General features: G+C 50.7%; 1 protein-coding gene across 1 annotated transcript; it reads left to right on the forward strand.

Moving 5' to 3' along the window:
* Positions 1 to 2,272: 2,272 nt before the first annotated feature.
* Positions 2,273 to 8,499, forward strand: PAEP (progestagen associated endometrial protein). The gene is made up of 7 exons (XM_003911112.4): positions 2,273 to 3,580; positions 4,393 to 4,532; positions 5,170 to 5,267; positions 6,528 to 6,632; positions 7,513 to 7,617; positions 7,883 to 7,928; positions 8,334 to 8,499. Exons 1-6 carry the CDS (start codon positions 3,347 to 3,349, stop codon positions 7,897 to 7,899), a joined length of 699 nt encoding a protein of 232 aa, XP_003911161.3. The 5' UTR covers positions 2,273 to 3,346; the 3' UTR covers positions 7,900 to 7,928; positions 8,334 to 8,499.
* Positions 8,500 to 17,050: the final 8,551 nt, after the last annotated feature.

Consider the following 17,050-nt stretch of genomic DNA (forward strand, 5'->3'; position numbering starts at 1 on the left):
GTCTGTGTGTGTGTCTGTCTCTGTGTGTGTGTGTCTGTGTGTGTGTGTCTCTGTGTCTGTGTGTGTGTCTCTGTGTGTGTCTGTGTCTGTGTGTGTATCTGTGTGTGTCTCTGTGTCTGTGTATGTGCCTATCTCTGTGTGTTTCTGTGTCTGTGTGTGTCTGTCTCTGTGTGTGTGTCTGTGTGTGTGTGTGTCTGTGTGTATGTGTGTGTTTCTGTGTGTATGTGTGTGTCTCTGTGTCTGTGTGTGTATCTGTGTGTGTGTATCTGTGTCTGTGTATGTGCCTATCTCTGTGTGTGTATCTCTGTGTCTGTGTGTCTATGGGTGTCTGTGTATGTGTCTGTGTGTGTGTCTCTGTGTCTGTATGTGTGTGTCTGTGTGTGTCTCTGTGTCTGTATGTGTGTGTCTGTGTGTGTGTCTCTGGGTCTGTGTGTCTGTCTGTCTGTGGGTGTCTGTGTGTGTGTGGTGCATCTCTGGGTCTGTGTGTCTGTGTGGGTGTCTGTGTGTGTGTGTCTGTGTGTGTCTGTGTGTGTGTGTCTGTCTATGGGTGTCTGTGTGTGTGTGTGTGTGTGTCCATGTGTGTGTGTCTGTGGATGTGTGTGTGTGTCTGTGTGTGTGTGTCATCTCCTCTTCTTATAGAGACACCATCTGTGTTGGAGGTAGGGCCCACCCCATTCCAGGATGACCTCATCTTACTCAACTACCTGCAAAGACCCACTTCCAAATAAGGTCACATCCTGAGGTTCTGGGTGGACTGGGATTTTCAGCGATGTGATTCAACCCTGTTCATCACCATTTCCTCACCTGTAAGATGGGAAAACTAGGAGGGGTTGAGGCAGGGTTGTTGCAGAATTCCATGACTAGCACAGGTGAGCCGAAGGCTGCAGCCCTGGGCATGGTGGCAGAGGCCGGGACATGGATTTTGTTAAAGCCTCATCCAGGTCTGATCCTCCTTAGGGAGTGTCAGATAATTCTATTTCCCTTCCCACTTCCAGCCCTCTTTGGCTTCAGCTTCCCATAAAGTGTAGGAACAGGAATTGCGATCCACAGGCAAGTGCCTCCCTGCGTGGGGTGGCCAGAAGGGGTCCTGGTGACACCTGCCCAGGAGAGCAGGGCCATGGGTACATCCACTCTAGAGGCAGCTCTGTGCACAGCTGCCCGCAGCAGGACCACAGCTCAGGAGGTTGCCTGGGCGAGGACTGGGGCCACCTGAGCCACCTCCTTCTCTTGCTGCCCTTGGAAGGAGGAGTCTTGGGGCCAGCCTTGGACCTGTAGGCTGTCCTGCAGAGTGATAATAAATGGGGTCCTTTGGAAATAAACCAGAGGATAGCTGGCAAACAAAAGCTCATCTAGGAGACCCCCTCACCTCGATCCCAGATGCTGAAAATGGCACACAGGTAGGCAAGGCCCCAAGCGCAGGTTGCAGGCCACCTGGAAAGATCATACGACCCTGGGAGGGGACAGGGCAGATCCTCCAGGTCTCCCCACTACTGGAGAGGAGGTCGCTTCCCTCATAGGACACATGGGAGGTGGTTGCCTGCCCTCTCCTTGTTTCCAACCACCACCCTGATCTCAGCCCTCCCCAGAGATGAGCAAGTCCATTGTTTGGAATGGAAAGCTCCAGGCATTGCATCCGCTGCACACAGGTACACACACACACGGGCACACACACACAGGTACACACATACACAGGCATACACATACAGGTGCACACACATGGGCACATACACATGGGCACACACAGGTACACACACACGGACACACACACAGGTACACACATGCACACGAGCACACACAGAGGTACATACACACGGGCACACACACAGGTACACATACATGCACATGGGCATGCACACAGGCAAACACACAGGTACACATACATGCACATGGGCACACACACAGGTACACACACACAGGAACACACAGGTACACACATGCACATGGGCACACACAGGTATACACATGCACACAGGCACACACAGGTACACATCACATGGGCACACACATGGGCACATGCGCACACACACACACTTGCACACAGGCGCACACACACAGGTACATACACACAGACACACACTTGCACACAGACACACACACCTGCACACGGGCACACACACCTGCATACACACACACTGCACATGGGCACACACACCTGCACACAAGCACACACAACTGCACACACACACATATGGGCACATGCACACAGGCACACACACGGGTACATGGACACAGACACACACACCTGCACACGGGCACACACACACAGGTGTGCACACACAGGCACATGTGTGCACACACACTCCCCTGTGGGTGCTGGTTTGCACACGTGGAATCCTGAAAGACATGCTACTCTGCAACTTGCGTCATCCCCCTCAAACATAACCGGGGGACATCCTCCAGCAGCCTGCGCTCCTGAGTTGCTGATGGCCCCAGCTGCACCGTGGAGTGGGACAGAAGCACATTGGTAGACTTGAAATTCCAATGCTGCAGACATGACCCACCATGCTGCAGACATGACCCACCATGTGCATCCACACGGAGCGCGCTTGGGTGTGCTGTGCACACGGCCCCTGCCATGTTCCCCACCCCAGGGCCGAAGCTATAGGCCGGATCATTGGGCACCCTGGTTTGGATCATCACCACCGCTGTGGTCACCGTTGCTGTTTTTGCTTGGCTTGTACTTCACAGCGAAGACTTGAGGCCAAGGGCACCGCACACCGGGGTCCTCAGTGTTTCCCCTGAACCTGACTCCACCCAGGGCCCGTCCTAGCTGGAGGGCACTGGAGGGCACTGAGTGGGGAAGGAGACGCTGTCCCTACAAGGCCATGCCGAGGATGCTGGAGGAGCTGCTCTCCGAGCCAGGAGAGGAAAACAGAAACACGAGGGAGATTGGGAAAGAGCAAAGCCTTTCAAGGAGGCTTTGCCCAGCCGGACCTGGCCGGCGGCACCTGGCGTTGGGGGGCACCTGTGGGAAGAGCCCCGGCTGGGGAGTATGAACGGGTGCAGACTTGTGGCCCCTTTGTGGAGCAGACGGCTGTTCACTAGCATGATGTCCATAGCATCCTGGGGCAGCCATGGGGCTCTCGGGCCCTCTGCCTGCCCCACTGGCCCTACCACTGCCCCCAGGCACAGCTGTCCTCAGTGCTGGCGTCTGATCCACCATTTTCCAAGAACCCCGACCCAGGAGTTGCTCCTGCCACTGGCTGCCAGCCTGGACCCGACCCAGGCCCCTCCCACCTGAGGCCCTGCCAGGAACTGCCCGGCCTGGACACAGAGGAGGTTCCCGGGTGGACGCAGGGAAGAGCCTCCCATTGTCCCAGTGGAGGAAGCTACCCACGGGTGGAGGATGAGTCATGGGTTCGAGGAATCGCATGGCAAGGCTGTGGGTGGGGCTTTTGCCCTCTTCCTACATAAGGCCCCCCGAGCCCACACTGCCTCAGGATCCCTCTCGTTCCAGACCTCAGAGCCACCCACAGCCGCAGCCATGCAGTGCCTCCTGCTCACCCTGGGCGTGGCCCTGATCTGTGGCATCTGGGCCATCGACAGTCCCCAGACCATGCAGGACGTGGAGCTCCCAAAGGTTTGAGGCTGGGGGAGCGGACGCTTTACTGTGGGAGGTCTGGGGCGGGTGGGGGCTGTGGGAAGCCGGGAAGCCCAGGATCTAGAAGGCCGAGGGTCGACAGAGGAGGCTGTGATGTTAGGGCCCCTGTGAGCTTCCCAGGGCTGGCCTCCCGCAGGTTGCAGCCCGAACAACAGAGCTGATTCTCCCAGTCCTGGAGGCTGGAAGTTCGAGATCACAATGTCGGCAGGACTGGCTCTCCTCCAGGCTCCTCTCCTTGCCTTGTAGACGCCGTCTTCCCACTGTGTCCTCACAGGGCCGTCCCTCCAGCTGTCCGTGTCCTAATCTCCTCCTCTAAGGACCCCTATCAGACTGGGTCAGGGCCACCCTAATGGCCACAGTTTAACTTCATTACTTCTTAACCATTCTAGCTCACATTTGGAGGTGCTGCGGTCAGGACTTCAATATATGAATCTTGGGGACACAATTCAGCCCCTAGGCAGGGCCTCCCTGTCCCTCAACCTCCCTCCAGCCCCAACCACATGGCTCCCCAGGATCCAAATATTCCCCTGACTCAAGGAGATGGGCTCAGCCTGGTGCTTTTTTGGGCTCAAATGAGTTTAGCTGGAACATTTCTGGGGCAGCAGAGTCGGGTCCACGGCGGCGTGAGGCCCCCTCTGGCATCAGTCCCACGCAGCAGCCTGATGAGTCCAGTCCAACTCCTGCAGTGGCCTGAGGGAGCTGGGGACAGGTGGGACTCAGCCTCACCTGCACGGGGCACAACGAGAGCCATGGTGGCCTGGGGACCCCTGTGCAGCTCGAGGCCCCTTCAGTTGGCAGGGACTTGGCACTCCATGGCCATGGCGGCCAGTGACTTCTCCCTCCTGGAGACCAAGGAGGCCCCCCTGAGGATCTACATCAGCTCGCTGCAGCCCACCCCCGAGGGCAACCTGGAGATTGTCCTGCGCAGATGGTGGGTTCCTCGTCATCGGGGCTGTGGCTGGCGGGGCTCACTCTCCCGCAGCTGGGGTCCAGGACTACGAGGGGTGGGCAGAGCCAGGGCCGGCCCCAGGCGTTTCCTGATGGTCCAGGGGCTTCACTGTGGACCCTCCATGGTGCCAAGTGGGGTGGGGAATGAAACTCAGGAGGTTGCCTGTCCCTTCAGAGCCCCTGCCCAGGGACTCTGGGCCAACAACTGACCACACATCGCAGCCTGGGTCAGTCTGCGGAGAAGGCCGGTGTGGGGGCCAGGCTGGGCTGCTGTGGTCTGTGGTCTCCTGGGACCAGGCAGATCCTGTGAGGATTGTCTGCCCCCAGAGTCACGGCTGGGGGAGATGAGGACCTGAACCCCATGATTGCTGCATGAACCCCAGGACTACTGCTGTCCACGGTCATGGCCCCTGACCTCGGGGGCCCAGGGCGCTCACTGGCTCCCTCTGGCCTCTTCTGCCTGGTCCCGGGCTACACGTTAGGGGTTTCCCGAGAGCAGTGTTTGTCCTGGTGACCAGCACTTGTGGCCTGGAAGCCCCTCTCTCCTCAGTCCTCGGAGTCTGGCCCCTGCCCCCCTCTCCAGGGCTGCAGATTGGCCACCATAGCGTTTGTGCACACAGGTCACAGAAACAAAGCCCTTTCAGGGAGAGCAACCAGTGCATTGAGGAGAAGATCATTGCAGAGAAAACCGAGAACCCCATCGAGTTCAAGATCAACTGTAAGTGCCGGCCACAGCCCAGGCAGCTCTGGGGACACTGGCCAGGTTCCCAAGGGGTGGGACAGTGGGGCCTGGCCTCTGGCCTGGCTGTGCTAAGGCAAGCACGGGTCACGATGGTGACGGCAGCCGCAGGGAGCAGCACCGCCTCTGGGTCCCCTCTGGGCTGGTCTCACTCCCTGCAGTGACACTGGGTCACTTGGGCTCAGCTCAGGCAGCAGCGGTGACCCCCTTAGCCAGCAGCCTGTCCCCATTCTCCCTGCACCCTCCACATGGCTGCGAACTGCACTCCACCAGCCGTCTGCTGAGAGTCAGGGCCCCTGTGACCGCCCGATTGGAGGCTGCACCTCCTTGATTCTGCATTCGTTCATCGCTAATTCAAGATGCCAGAGAGCCATGAGGACTCTTTCTCACCAGGCCTCCCCTCCCCAGCCTGGAGCGGGGAGTCCCCCGGGAGCCACGTCCTGCCTTCCGGTACCCCCATTCTGCCCTCCATGTGACTTCCCCCACAGCAACACACTACAACCACTGAGGCACTTGACAGGACTCCTGTGCCAGGGCACCCACCCAGGGTCTCCAGCATCCCCTGCTTGCAGCTGGGTGGAGACGTTGGCATTTTCCATATAAGCCACCCTGGTGACACAGCTCTGCCCTGGTGGTGCCACTGGGCTAAGTCGGTGGAGCCCACCTCACTGGGCCCCGATCCGAGGGTCTCCGCTTCCCCGCCGCCCTGGCATGTGGTGGTGACTCTCAGGACTCACCTTCGCTGCCTCGGCTGGGTGTCGGTCTCACCCCCATCAAAGTAGAGACCCGGTTTCTTAGCCTCACTGGGCCACAGTGTTGAGGGTGGCTCGCCCAGGTGGTCGTCTGGGTGTGATGATGAGGGAGGGAATCCCGAGCCAGGGGACAGTCTGTGTCTCCGTGGAGAGTCACAGTTAACAGCCAGGCCTCTCCCAGCCCCGTTTGCCCCTTGGCGTTACTTGTGAGCCGTGCTGGGAGCTCTCTGATGGGAAACTCACACCGTGCTGGGGTCCAGGGGGACACTGGCCCCGAAGGAAGTTCCCAAGGGGGGCCCGCTGTGGGGTAGCTCTGCACAGCCTGGAGTGTGGTAGGAGAGAAATGGGAGGGAGACGCTGGGCGTCGGGGCAGACGCATGCCTCATGGGAAGTCCAGCTGGACCACAGGAGACCGACCAGCACTCCCCTTCCCACTGCAGCAAAGCGCCCAGAATTCATTTCTGTTCCTGTCTTGTTCTTTTTCTAGATCTGGATGAGAACAGGATCTACCTGTTCAACACCGACGGCAGCAAATATTTGTTCCTCTGCCTGGAGAGCATCCCCAGGCAGAACCTGGCCTGCCAGTACCTGGGTGCGCGCCTGGGCCCCCAGGGTTCCCGTGGGAAACGGACACAGAATGAGACGCTCAGATCGGTCTCGAGTGAATGGAAGGCGGGCCTGTGAGGGAGCCATTGGCTCGGCCCTCCCCCAGCCCCTGGGATTGCCTTCCCAAGGAGCCCAGGAGCCCCGTGGGAGGGGGAGGAGGGGGAGGGGAGTCCTAGTGTTACATCAGAAACAAGGGAAGTGTTGTACACAGGGACTTGAGGGACAGACACAGACCCCGAGGACAGCAGAGGCCACTGTGGATGCCGGGAAGGAGGTGTCCCTGCAGGTCAGCTGCAAGGTGACTTTGACCAGCTCTGTGTGGTCGACAGGTGGCTATAAATCCAACAACCTTCCTGAATGGAGATTTTCAATTATTTTGTCAAATAAGAAGCCAGATACTAAAATGTCTTTCAAACAATCATGTTTGGAAAATGAATATAAGGTGACATTTTCCACGTCACACCTGCAGTGCTGTTGGGAGTTCCCAGGGCCACTACATGGACCATTGGCTTTGGGCTGTAGAGACGCTCCTGCTCTACAAATCACCTGTCCTGGGCTGTGGGAGGGCAGCCCGACACGGCGGGGGAGGTGGACACTGTGCTCTCCTCCCGTGACCCTGTAGACACCATCCTGAGTTCTGCGGGTCCCAGCGTGGGTACGTGAGGAGCGGGCCCAGCCAAGGAGCGGGGCTTGGGGACAGGTAGCCTGCAGGCCCGTTGGTCAAACCCTGGAGACCAGTCTGAGAACCTGCTCCGGACCAAACTCTGCCCAACCTCAGAGCACCAGGGCCTCCTTCCCTGCCCTCCCTCCCCAGGCAGGGCCCTTGGAGCTCCCAGGGCCCAGGACTGAGCCAATGTCCCCCACAGCCAGGACCCTGGAGGTGGATGACAAGGTCATGGCGGAATTCATCAGCTTTCTCAAGACTCTACCTGTGCACATGCAGATCTTCCTGGACATGACCCAGGCAGAAGGTGAGCTGCCCCCAGGACAGGCCCAGCCTTGGCTAGAGGAGAAGCTGCCACTGTCCCAGCCTCTGTAGGACTCAGGGCAGTACCTGTCACTCCTCGTTGGCCCCTCCCACGTTCTCCCCAGGGCTTCCCTGGGGGTGCAGAGGCACCCTGAGGTGGGGTCCCGTCTCCCTCCCGTCATCCCCCAACGTCTGGCCCTGGGGCTGCTGTGTCCCCAGCTAAGTCTCCCCTCCCACTGAGCCCCCTACTGCCCCCTCTCCTCCCACAGAACAGTGCCGCGTCTAGATAAGCTCCTGCTCGGTCCTGCCTCCTGGGTAATGTACCAGCCTCGCCCATAGCCTGAGGTCGCCTGTCTGGGTCCCTGGAACAGACCCCACTGTGCCCATTCCCCAGGGCTGACCCTGAGCGATGGGCTGGAATCCTGGGGCCTCTGGAAAAGCCCAGCTGGCCATGTGCCCGCATCTCTGGGGTTGGCCACTTCAGATGCCATTTCCTGTGCCCTGGGCACAGGATGAGACCCTCTCCTTCAGGGTGGGGGTGAGTGAGGGGGGTGCTCAGGGGAGGGCAGGCCTGGGATCACAAGACCCTCCAGCCTGAGGCTGGGGTTGAGGTGGGGCTCCCCTCACACAAGCAGGGGTCCTACACCCCTAGCCTGGGAGGGGATGCCCCCTGCCCTGCAGGGTTCTAGAGTCACAGCGGAGTCCCTTTGTGCACATCAGGTCCCGGAGCCTCGGCCCCTGTGCGAACGGAGAGGATGTCGCCTTCCCGGGAGGGACGAGGAGGCTGATGACCAAGGCACGTTTCCTGGGACCCTGGGACCTCCTGGGCCTCAGCCTGGGGTCTCCTGTCCTAAGCTGTCCCTCTCTGAGCAATAAATAACCTCGTCCCTTGACTCTGTGCTGGCTGGCATGTGGGGATGCAGCTGAGAGCAGGTTGGGGGGCTGGGGGACTTGGGGACTGGTAGACTCAGAGGCTGGGGGACTCAGGGAAGGGGGAACTCGGGGGCTGGGAGACTCGGAGGCTGGGGCCCTAGGGGCTGGGGACTGGGAGGCTGGGGACCTGAGGCTGGGGCCCCAGGGGCTGGGGGACCGGGAGGCTGGGGTCTCAGGGGCTGGGGGACCGGAAGCTGGGGCCCCGGGGGCTGGGGAATGGGGACTGGTAGAGACTCAGAGGCTGGGGACTCAGGGAAGGGGGAACCGGGAGAGCTGGGAGACCGGAGGCTGGGGTCTCTGTGGGCTGGGGACTCGGACCGGGACTGGGAATGGGGCCGGGACCGGAATGGGGCCCAGGGGCTGGGGACCCGGAGGCTGGGGCCGGACCTGACCCTGGGGACCGGACCAGGTCAGACTCGGGGGCTGGGGGACTCGGAGGCTGGGGGTCTCAGGGGCTGGGGGACTCGGGGGCTGGGGGACTCGGAGGCTGGGGGACTCGGGGGCTGGGGGACTTGGGGGCTGGGGGCTGTGGGCTGAGGGAACTGAGTTCATGGTTTCTGTATTGTAGGCGCCATCACATTTGGGGATCAACACACTATAGGGGGCTTTAAAATTTTCAGGAACTAGATAAGAGTGCTGCTGAGATGGCCAGAGCTTGCCATTCATGTTGGAGGTCCAGGTCACACAAAGGACAAAATATGAAAAATCACAGACCCATTCACCAAATAAATATTCCTATGAAAACTTAAATGAGTTATTTACAAATCAAATTCTGCACTATTTAAAAAACACAAACCGCATGACCTCCAGGGTATCTCTCAGGAGCATAAGGGAAGTTGCTACCAGGAAGAGCTTTGCTATCAACCTTCGTCTGCTCATAAATGCCATCGATCTTTTCTGGGCTAATGTGAAATAAAGAGATTTACCCTGGATTGAGGAACTGAACACAACAGGTGAGATGTGGGAGAGGAACTTGTGTTTCATTTTAAAATATTTTGAACATCACAAAAGGAAAAAGAATATGCAGCAACAGAAATAGATTTGCCAATAATAATAACATGCATAACTTTAAATTTTCAAAATATAGATGTTTCTGATAAAACATCAATTGCCAATATTGGCTCAAAAAGTAGAGGAAAACTTAGAAAGAGCAATCATCGTAGAAAAAGCCAGAATAGTTCCAGATCTTCTGTCTATGGATGAGAATAAAAAACCTTATGTGACAGTTCCTGGCTCATACAATTCATTCCAGGGCATAGAAAAAGATGGGGAGTTGCTTAGCTGCCCTGATAACAAAACTGGATAAGGAAGATGCAGGAAAAGGAAAGTTGTCAGCTTTCAGAATCAAGACACAAATATCTGAATACCTTATTAGCAGATTGAATCTAACAAATGTATTTAATACATCATGATTTAGCCCCAAAAACAAAGGATATTTAAATATTAGAAAATGTATCCATAAAAGCTGGGTGTGATGGCTCACACCTGTAATCCCAGCACTTTGGGAGGCCAAGACAGGTGGATCGCCTGAGGTCAGGAGTTCAAGCCTGACCAACACAGTGAAACCCCATCTCTACTAAAATTACAAAAACTAGTTGGGCATGGTGGCAGGCACCTGTAATCCCAGCTACTCGGGGGACTGAGGCAGGGGAATCGCTTGAACCTGGGAGGTGGACATTGCAGTGAGCCATGATCATGTCACTGCACTCCAGCCTAGGTGACAGAATGAGACTCCATCTCAAATGTATCAATAAAATTAACTAACTTAAGACTAAGGGAGACGTGCCATATAAGAATCTTCAATTAATTTTTTTAAATGTTTCAAAAAATATAATATTCCATTCATGAAGGAGACCTTGCACATCAGGAGTGCTTATAGGTAACCCTGAAACCCTGAAATGAATGAACCAATCACTGAAAGCACTAGAGTTCTTTCTTACTTATACAAAATTTCCTTTGTGGCTTAGCAGGAGAGTCGACTCCTCATGGTCACTCAACAATCCAAGTGATCAAATAGCCACTACCCATGGTGTTGCTGGCCACCATGTCAGAGGGAAAACATAGGCATCGGGGGCTTCAAACTGTCCATTCAGTGCCCTATCCTGAAAGAGACACCTATTACCTCCCTAGAAGAGGGCTGAAAGTCCAATCCTACCTAGGTTTCCTACCAAAGAATAGAAGGGAACGTCCCTAAACTGATGATTTAAAAAAAAAAAACCACCAAACTACAACTAGTGCTTTATGTAAACATCAGCTAGACTGAATGCTTTCCCCCTAAGATTGAGAATAAAGCGAGGTTGTCCTTTCTGATTGCTCTTATTCAACACATACTGAAAGCTCCAGTGCAATAAGACAATTAAAAGAAACAAAAAGCATAAACATTGGAAAGGAAACATGTAGTATAACAAAGAAAAAGAGAGAGAAGACACAAATCATTAATACCAGGAATGAATGAGGAGACATCACTACTGACCCTATAGACATCAAAATGATAATAAGAGAATACTGTGAACAACTCTACACATATAGATTTTACAATTTATTTGAAATGGACCAATTCTTGAAAACTACAACCTATCACAACTTATTCAATATGAACTACATAATTTTTTTTCTTTCTTTTTTTTTTGAGACGGAGTCTTGCTCAGTCGCCCAGGCTGGAGTGCGGTGGCACGATCTCAGCTTACTGCAAGCTCTGCCTCCCGGTGAACTACATAATTTTAATAGCCCTTACAACTATTAAGGAAATTGAGTTTTTAATTTTAAAACTACCATAAAAAGATATCTCAGGGCCCAGATAGTGTCACAGGGTATTTACACCAAATGCTTAAAGAATTAGCACTAATGCCACACAATCTGTTGCATAAGATAGAAGAGGCAGTAACACTTCCCATTTCATTTTATGAAGCTATTATTATTACCCTGATACCAAAACCATACAAACCCAGTAATAAAAAGATGGGGTAGGGTGACTACCACCTAGTGTTCCTCATGATTATAGATGTGATAATCCTTAACAAAATATTAGCAAATAGATTTCAGCAATATATAACAATAATTGTACACCATGAATAAGAAGGGTTTACACCAGGGAGGAGAAATTGGTTCAACATTTGAAAATTAATCCATGTAACCCACCATATTATCAGGCTATCAAAGAAAAACTATATGATCATATCAATCAGTACAGAAAAAGCATTTCACAAAATTCAGTATCTGCTCATAAGTTTTTTCAAAAACTCAGAAAAGCAAGAATAGAGAGGAGCTTCCTTAACTTGATAATGAACATCTACAAAAAACTTACAATGAATACTATACTCAACTGTAAACAACTGAATGTGTTCCCTCTGTCTTAGTCAGTTCCAGCTGCTGTAACAAAATATGACACACTGGGTTGCTTAAGCAACACTTTATTTCTTACAGTTCTGGGAATGATAAGAAAAGGAGCACAGTGCTGGCAGATTTCACCTCTGGTGAGGCCTCTCTTCCTGGTTTGCAAATGGCCACCTTCTTGCTGTATCCTCATGTGGTAGAGAGAAAGGTCTCATCTCTCTTCTTTTTATAATGGCTTTTGGGAAATAAAAATGAAACCCTAAGCTCCTCAACTGGCTGAACGAACTCCCTCTTGGCCAAGCAGACCCCAAAGTAACCTTGAAAATTGAGTTCTAAGCCATGACAGGATGCGGAGGATCACACACTCCTCCTTATTACCCCCACCCCCTGCACACACACTTACTGCCATTAGACTTTTTTCCCTAAGGGCTAAATAGAAACCAGTCCTTTCAAAAGACCCCACTGCTGATATCAATCAAGCACCTGACACTGCTTCTCCCTTTTTTTGGTTTCAACACAATTGTCCAGCATTCCCTCCTGATAAGAGACCACTGACCACAGAGTGGTTCTAGCTGGTCTATGTGCGACAGCATGAAGCTCCATTGCCCATGTGCATGTTTATCCTTTCATAACTCTTCCTATAGCTTATTAAATATGCATATTCAGCCATTCTACTGAGCATAAATTCCTGCTCCTGCTCCTTTTTCCTCTCTGTGGAAATCTCTGTTTCTGGCTTCTGGCCCAAGGCTACACTTCTCGGTCTGTCAGAATGGCCATGCTGCAGGCTGAAACCCCTTATGAGAAGTAAAACTCTCCTTTCCAAATGTATGAACCTCATCATTCTTCAGTTGACATGATTGGTGATGAGGATGGGATCTGCAGAGAGCCCCAGGTTCTCCCAGCATGATTGGAAGTCAATGCACCAAGGTCTTCGGCTCAGCTGTCTCCCCAGCTGACCACACAGGGAAGAAGCCAGGTAAGGTCCACTGGATCTGAGATCTCCTGCTTTTAGATTGAAGACTTCAGAGACTTTTATTTCTCTCCACCCCTTCCCTTTATGTCTTCCTGTTTCCTCCCCAGTCCCTGCCCTGGTTCCCTCCATCTAGACTCTGGAGGGAATGCCTTTGTTGGCCCGGGTTTAGGAGGGGACCTTCCCAGTCCAGTCAGACTCAGCTGGTCCATAAGATTTTATGAGGACTCTCACACTAAGAACACTCCAACGGACCCTTCCTAAGGTGAGCGTCATTATGGAGAACCCGAGTGCTAGGCAAGAACCTTAGTTCTAAGGGGAAAGCATAGAGAGCCTTAGTTCTAAGAGAACAGACGCTGATCAGCCACCATAAGAGACCCCAGAGGCTTCCATGTTTAAAAATGATGGGGTGATTGGATTTCTTTTTTAAAAAGGAAACATGATAGTGTCATGGCTAGCCTTAAAAACTCTCTTGAATAAATGAAAGAGAAAAATCTGACCTAAAACAAAGCTAAAATCTTCGGAGGCTCAAACTCCTTACTTCAGATGGCCTGAGGGAATAACAAAAGCCATCGTTCTTTGCAGTCTAATAGTTAAAATTCTGTAATTTCACTGCCATGGCTTGGGTTTGATTCCTGGGCAGGGAACTCTTTTGGTTTGATATTTGTGTGACTTTTCCCAGTTATTAATGCTTTTCCATTCCATTGACAGCTTTTGATTTCCTGTCTTCTGCTCATGCAGGCATACTGGGATTTGGGGTCTTTGTGTGTAGACCATCAGCTAGGAAGCTAAGACCCTAGTAAATATAGCCAGATAGAAATGTGGGTTGTGCCCCATTTATGGCGAGTGAAACTTTCCTTTCTTGGAGCTGTGATATGGTTTGGCTGTGTCCCCACCCAAATCTCATCTTGTAGATCCCATAATTCCCACGTGTTGTGGGAGGGACCTGGTGGGAAATGACTGAATCATGGGGGCAGATCTTTCCCTTGCTGTTCTCATGATCGTGAATGGGCCTCACAAGATCTGATGATTTTAAATACGGGAGTTTCTCGGCACAGGCTTCTCTCTTTGCCTGCTGCCATTCGCGTAAGATGTGACTTGCTCCTCCTTGCCTTCCACCATGATTGTGAGGCCTACCCAGCCACATGGAACTGTGAGTCCAATTAAACCTCTTTCTTTTGTAAATTACCCAGTCTCAGGTGTGTCTTTATTAGCAGCATGAAAACAGACTAATACAAGCTGTCCTTTGGGTGATTCTGGATCTTATGACGACTGCCTTGCACCTGTTTCGAGATGTTTCATGTATTGTTGGTTAAGTCATAACCTTGGTTAAGGCTTGTTGGTTTCACTTGGAAAGTTACCTTTGGTAAAGAAGTTCAAAAGCCAGAAATATAAGCTGTTTGTCCTGGCTAAAATCTGTTAATAAGATATTTGAATGGATTTTTTTTTCTTTTAAAGAATTCCAAGGTTAGAAGTCAGATTAATTAAAAGCTGATTGCAAGTTATAATTATATTTTTTAAAAAGTCTTTATGCTGGCCGGGTGCGGTGGCTCATGCTTGTAATCCCAGCATTTTGGGAGGCCAACATGGGCAGATCACAAGGTCTGGAGATCGAGACCATCCTGGCCAACATGGTGAAACTCCGTATCTACTAAAATACAAAAAATTAGTTGGGCGTGGTGGTGCACACCTGTACTCCCAGCTGCTCAGGAGGCTGAGTCAGGGGAATTGCTTGAACCCAGGAGGCAGAGATTGCAGTGAGCCGAGATCATGCCTCTGCACTCTGGCCTGGTGACAGAGCCAGAGTCCATCTGAAAAAAAAAGAAAAGAAAAAGCTTTTAGGGTTTTCCTTTTTGAATCCTGTTTTTGAAAAATAAAAATTATTCTCAGTCAACTGATTTTTGTCTGTTTCTCCATTTATTTGTGTCTGTACCTCCTTCATCTTACCACCCCTAATGCTCATGTGACAGGACCTGAGATCGTTTCTAACAGCCTATAGAGTTGAAAGGATAAAATAGAATGATGTCTATTTGCATGTGGCATGGCTGTTCACATAGAAAACCTCAAGGAGTCTACAAAAAACAAACAAACAAAGTCCTAAAATAAATGAGTTTACCAAGGTGGCAGGATACAAGATAAAGACACAAAAATCTGTTGCCTTTTTCTACATACTAGCAATGCACAGATCAACACTGAAATGTAAAATACAATGCCAGTTACAATCACTCAGAAAAAAGGTGGAATGCTTAGGTGTAAACTGTATGAAATGTACACGATCTGTATGCTGAAAATAATGCTGATGAAAGAAATCAAGAAAGCTCTAAATAAATGGAGGGACTTATTTTGTTAATGAACTAGAAGACTTAACACAGTAAAGATGTAAATTCTCCCCAGATTGATAAATAAGCTTAATGCAATTGTCATCGAAATTCCAGCAATCTTTTTGGTAGACACAGGTAAGATTATTCTAAGATGTATGGGGAAAAAGCGAAGGAACTAGAATAGCTAAAATATTTTCGTAAAGGAAGAATAAAATGGAAGTAATCAGCCTATCGAACGTTATTTCGAATATTATTATGTAGTCACAAGACTGTATGGTATTAGCCGTGTCCATCTGTGCATTGCTACTTTGTAGAAAAGGCAATTGATTTTTGTGACTTTATCTTGTATCCTGCCACCTTGGTGAACTCATTTATTTGTTTTAGGGTTTTGTCGTTTGTTTGTTTTCTGTAGATTCCTTGAGATTTTCTATGTGAACAGCCATGTCATCTGCAAATAGACATCACAGTAGAGGCACAAGACACATAGGTCAAAGGAACAGAGTAGGTAACCCAGAAATAGACTGACACAAATATGCCCAGCCAATTTTTGACAAAGGTAAAAAAGCAGTACAATTAAGGAATAAATCGTGCCATCATACATCCTTAAGCAAAAAAGAAAAGGGAAGGAAGAGGAAGGGAAAGGAAGTTCGTAAAGAAGAAAGAACGAATAAAGAAAAAGAACTTCAATCTAAGTCTCACACCTTATAAAAATATTAGTGCAAAATATAGATCTCAGACTAAAATATGAAACATGAAACTCTAAAACTTTTTAAAAAATAGGAAAAAATCTTCATAATCTAGGGTTTGGCAAAGAGTTCTTACTTGACACCATGAGTATGACCCATAAAATTAAAAATTGATATATTAGTCTTCATCAAAATCGAAAAGTTTTGCTCTGCAAACAACTCTGTTAAGAGAATGAAAAGATAAGCTTCAGACTGAGAGAAAACGTCTCATCTCACATCAGCTCAGAGTGAGAATTCACTCATTACTGTGAGGAGAGCACCAAGCCATGACCCAAACACCTCCTACGGGGCCCCACTTCCAATACTGGGGACTGCACATCAGCATGAGGTTTGGAGAGGACAAACATCTAAACTACATCATACCACTGCTTTGGAAATAGATCGGCAGTTTTTTTCATTTCCAATTCACATACTTGCCACCCGACTCAGCAGCCCCGCTCCTAAGTATTTTGCCAAATCAAATGAAGATATATGTTCACTCAAATACTTGTACGTGAACTCTTATAGCAGGCAGCTTAATTGATAATTGCCCCCAACTGGAAGCAACTCAAATGTCCATGAACTAGCGAATGGACAAAGAGTCGCCAGGAAAAAACTGCAGCTGCAGGCAACAGCAAGGATATTCTCAAAAGCATCATGCAGAGTGAATGAAATTCATACAAAAAAGGTCACTTCAGCGGTGTTCAGGGGGTGGTTTAGCAGGGTTGACTGCACAGGGGCACGAGGGAAATTTGGCAGGGGATAAAGCTGTTCTGTATCATGATTGTAGTGTGGTTCCATGACTAGGTGTGCGTTTGTCAAAACTCGTGGAACTGTACACTAAAAAGGGAGACTTGTACTAGCATCCTCACTAAATCTGACTTTTTAAAGGGTAAAGAAAGAGATGCAAGACTTCTGAACTGAAAAAATAGGTAACACTATTGGGAGAAATTAAAGAAGATCTAAATAGAGAAATATACCATATCCATGGGTTGGAAGACTCAATGTTGCCAAGACATCAATTCTCTCCAAATTAATCTGTAAACCCAATGAAATCCTGACTGCATCGAACACAATGGGTTTTTGGTGTGTAGAAACTGACAAGCTCATTTAAAAAATTCATTTGTAGGCCAGGCGCGGTGGCTCAAGCCTGTA

This window comes from Papio anubis, chromosome 13 (genome assembly GCF_008728515.1).
Source record: "Papio anubis isolate 15944 chromosome 13, Panubis1.0, whole genome shotgun sequence".
Taxonomy (NCBI): Eukaryota; Metazoa; Chordata; class Mammalia; order Primates; family Cercopithecidae; genus Papio; species Papio anubis.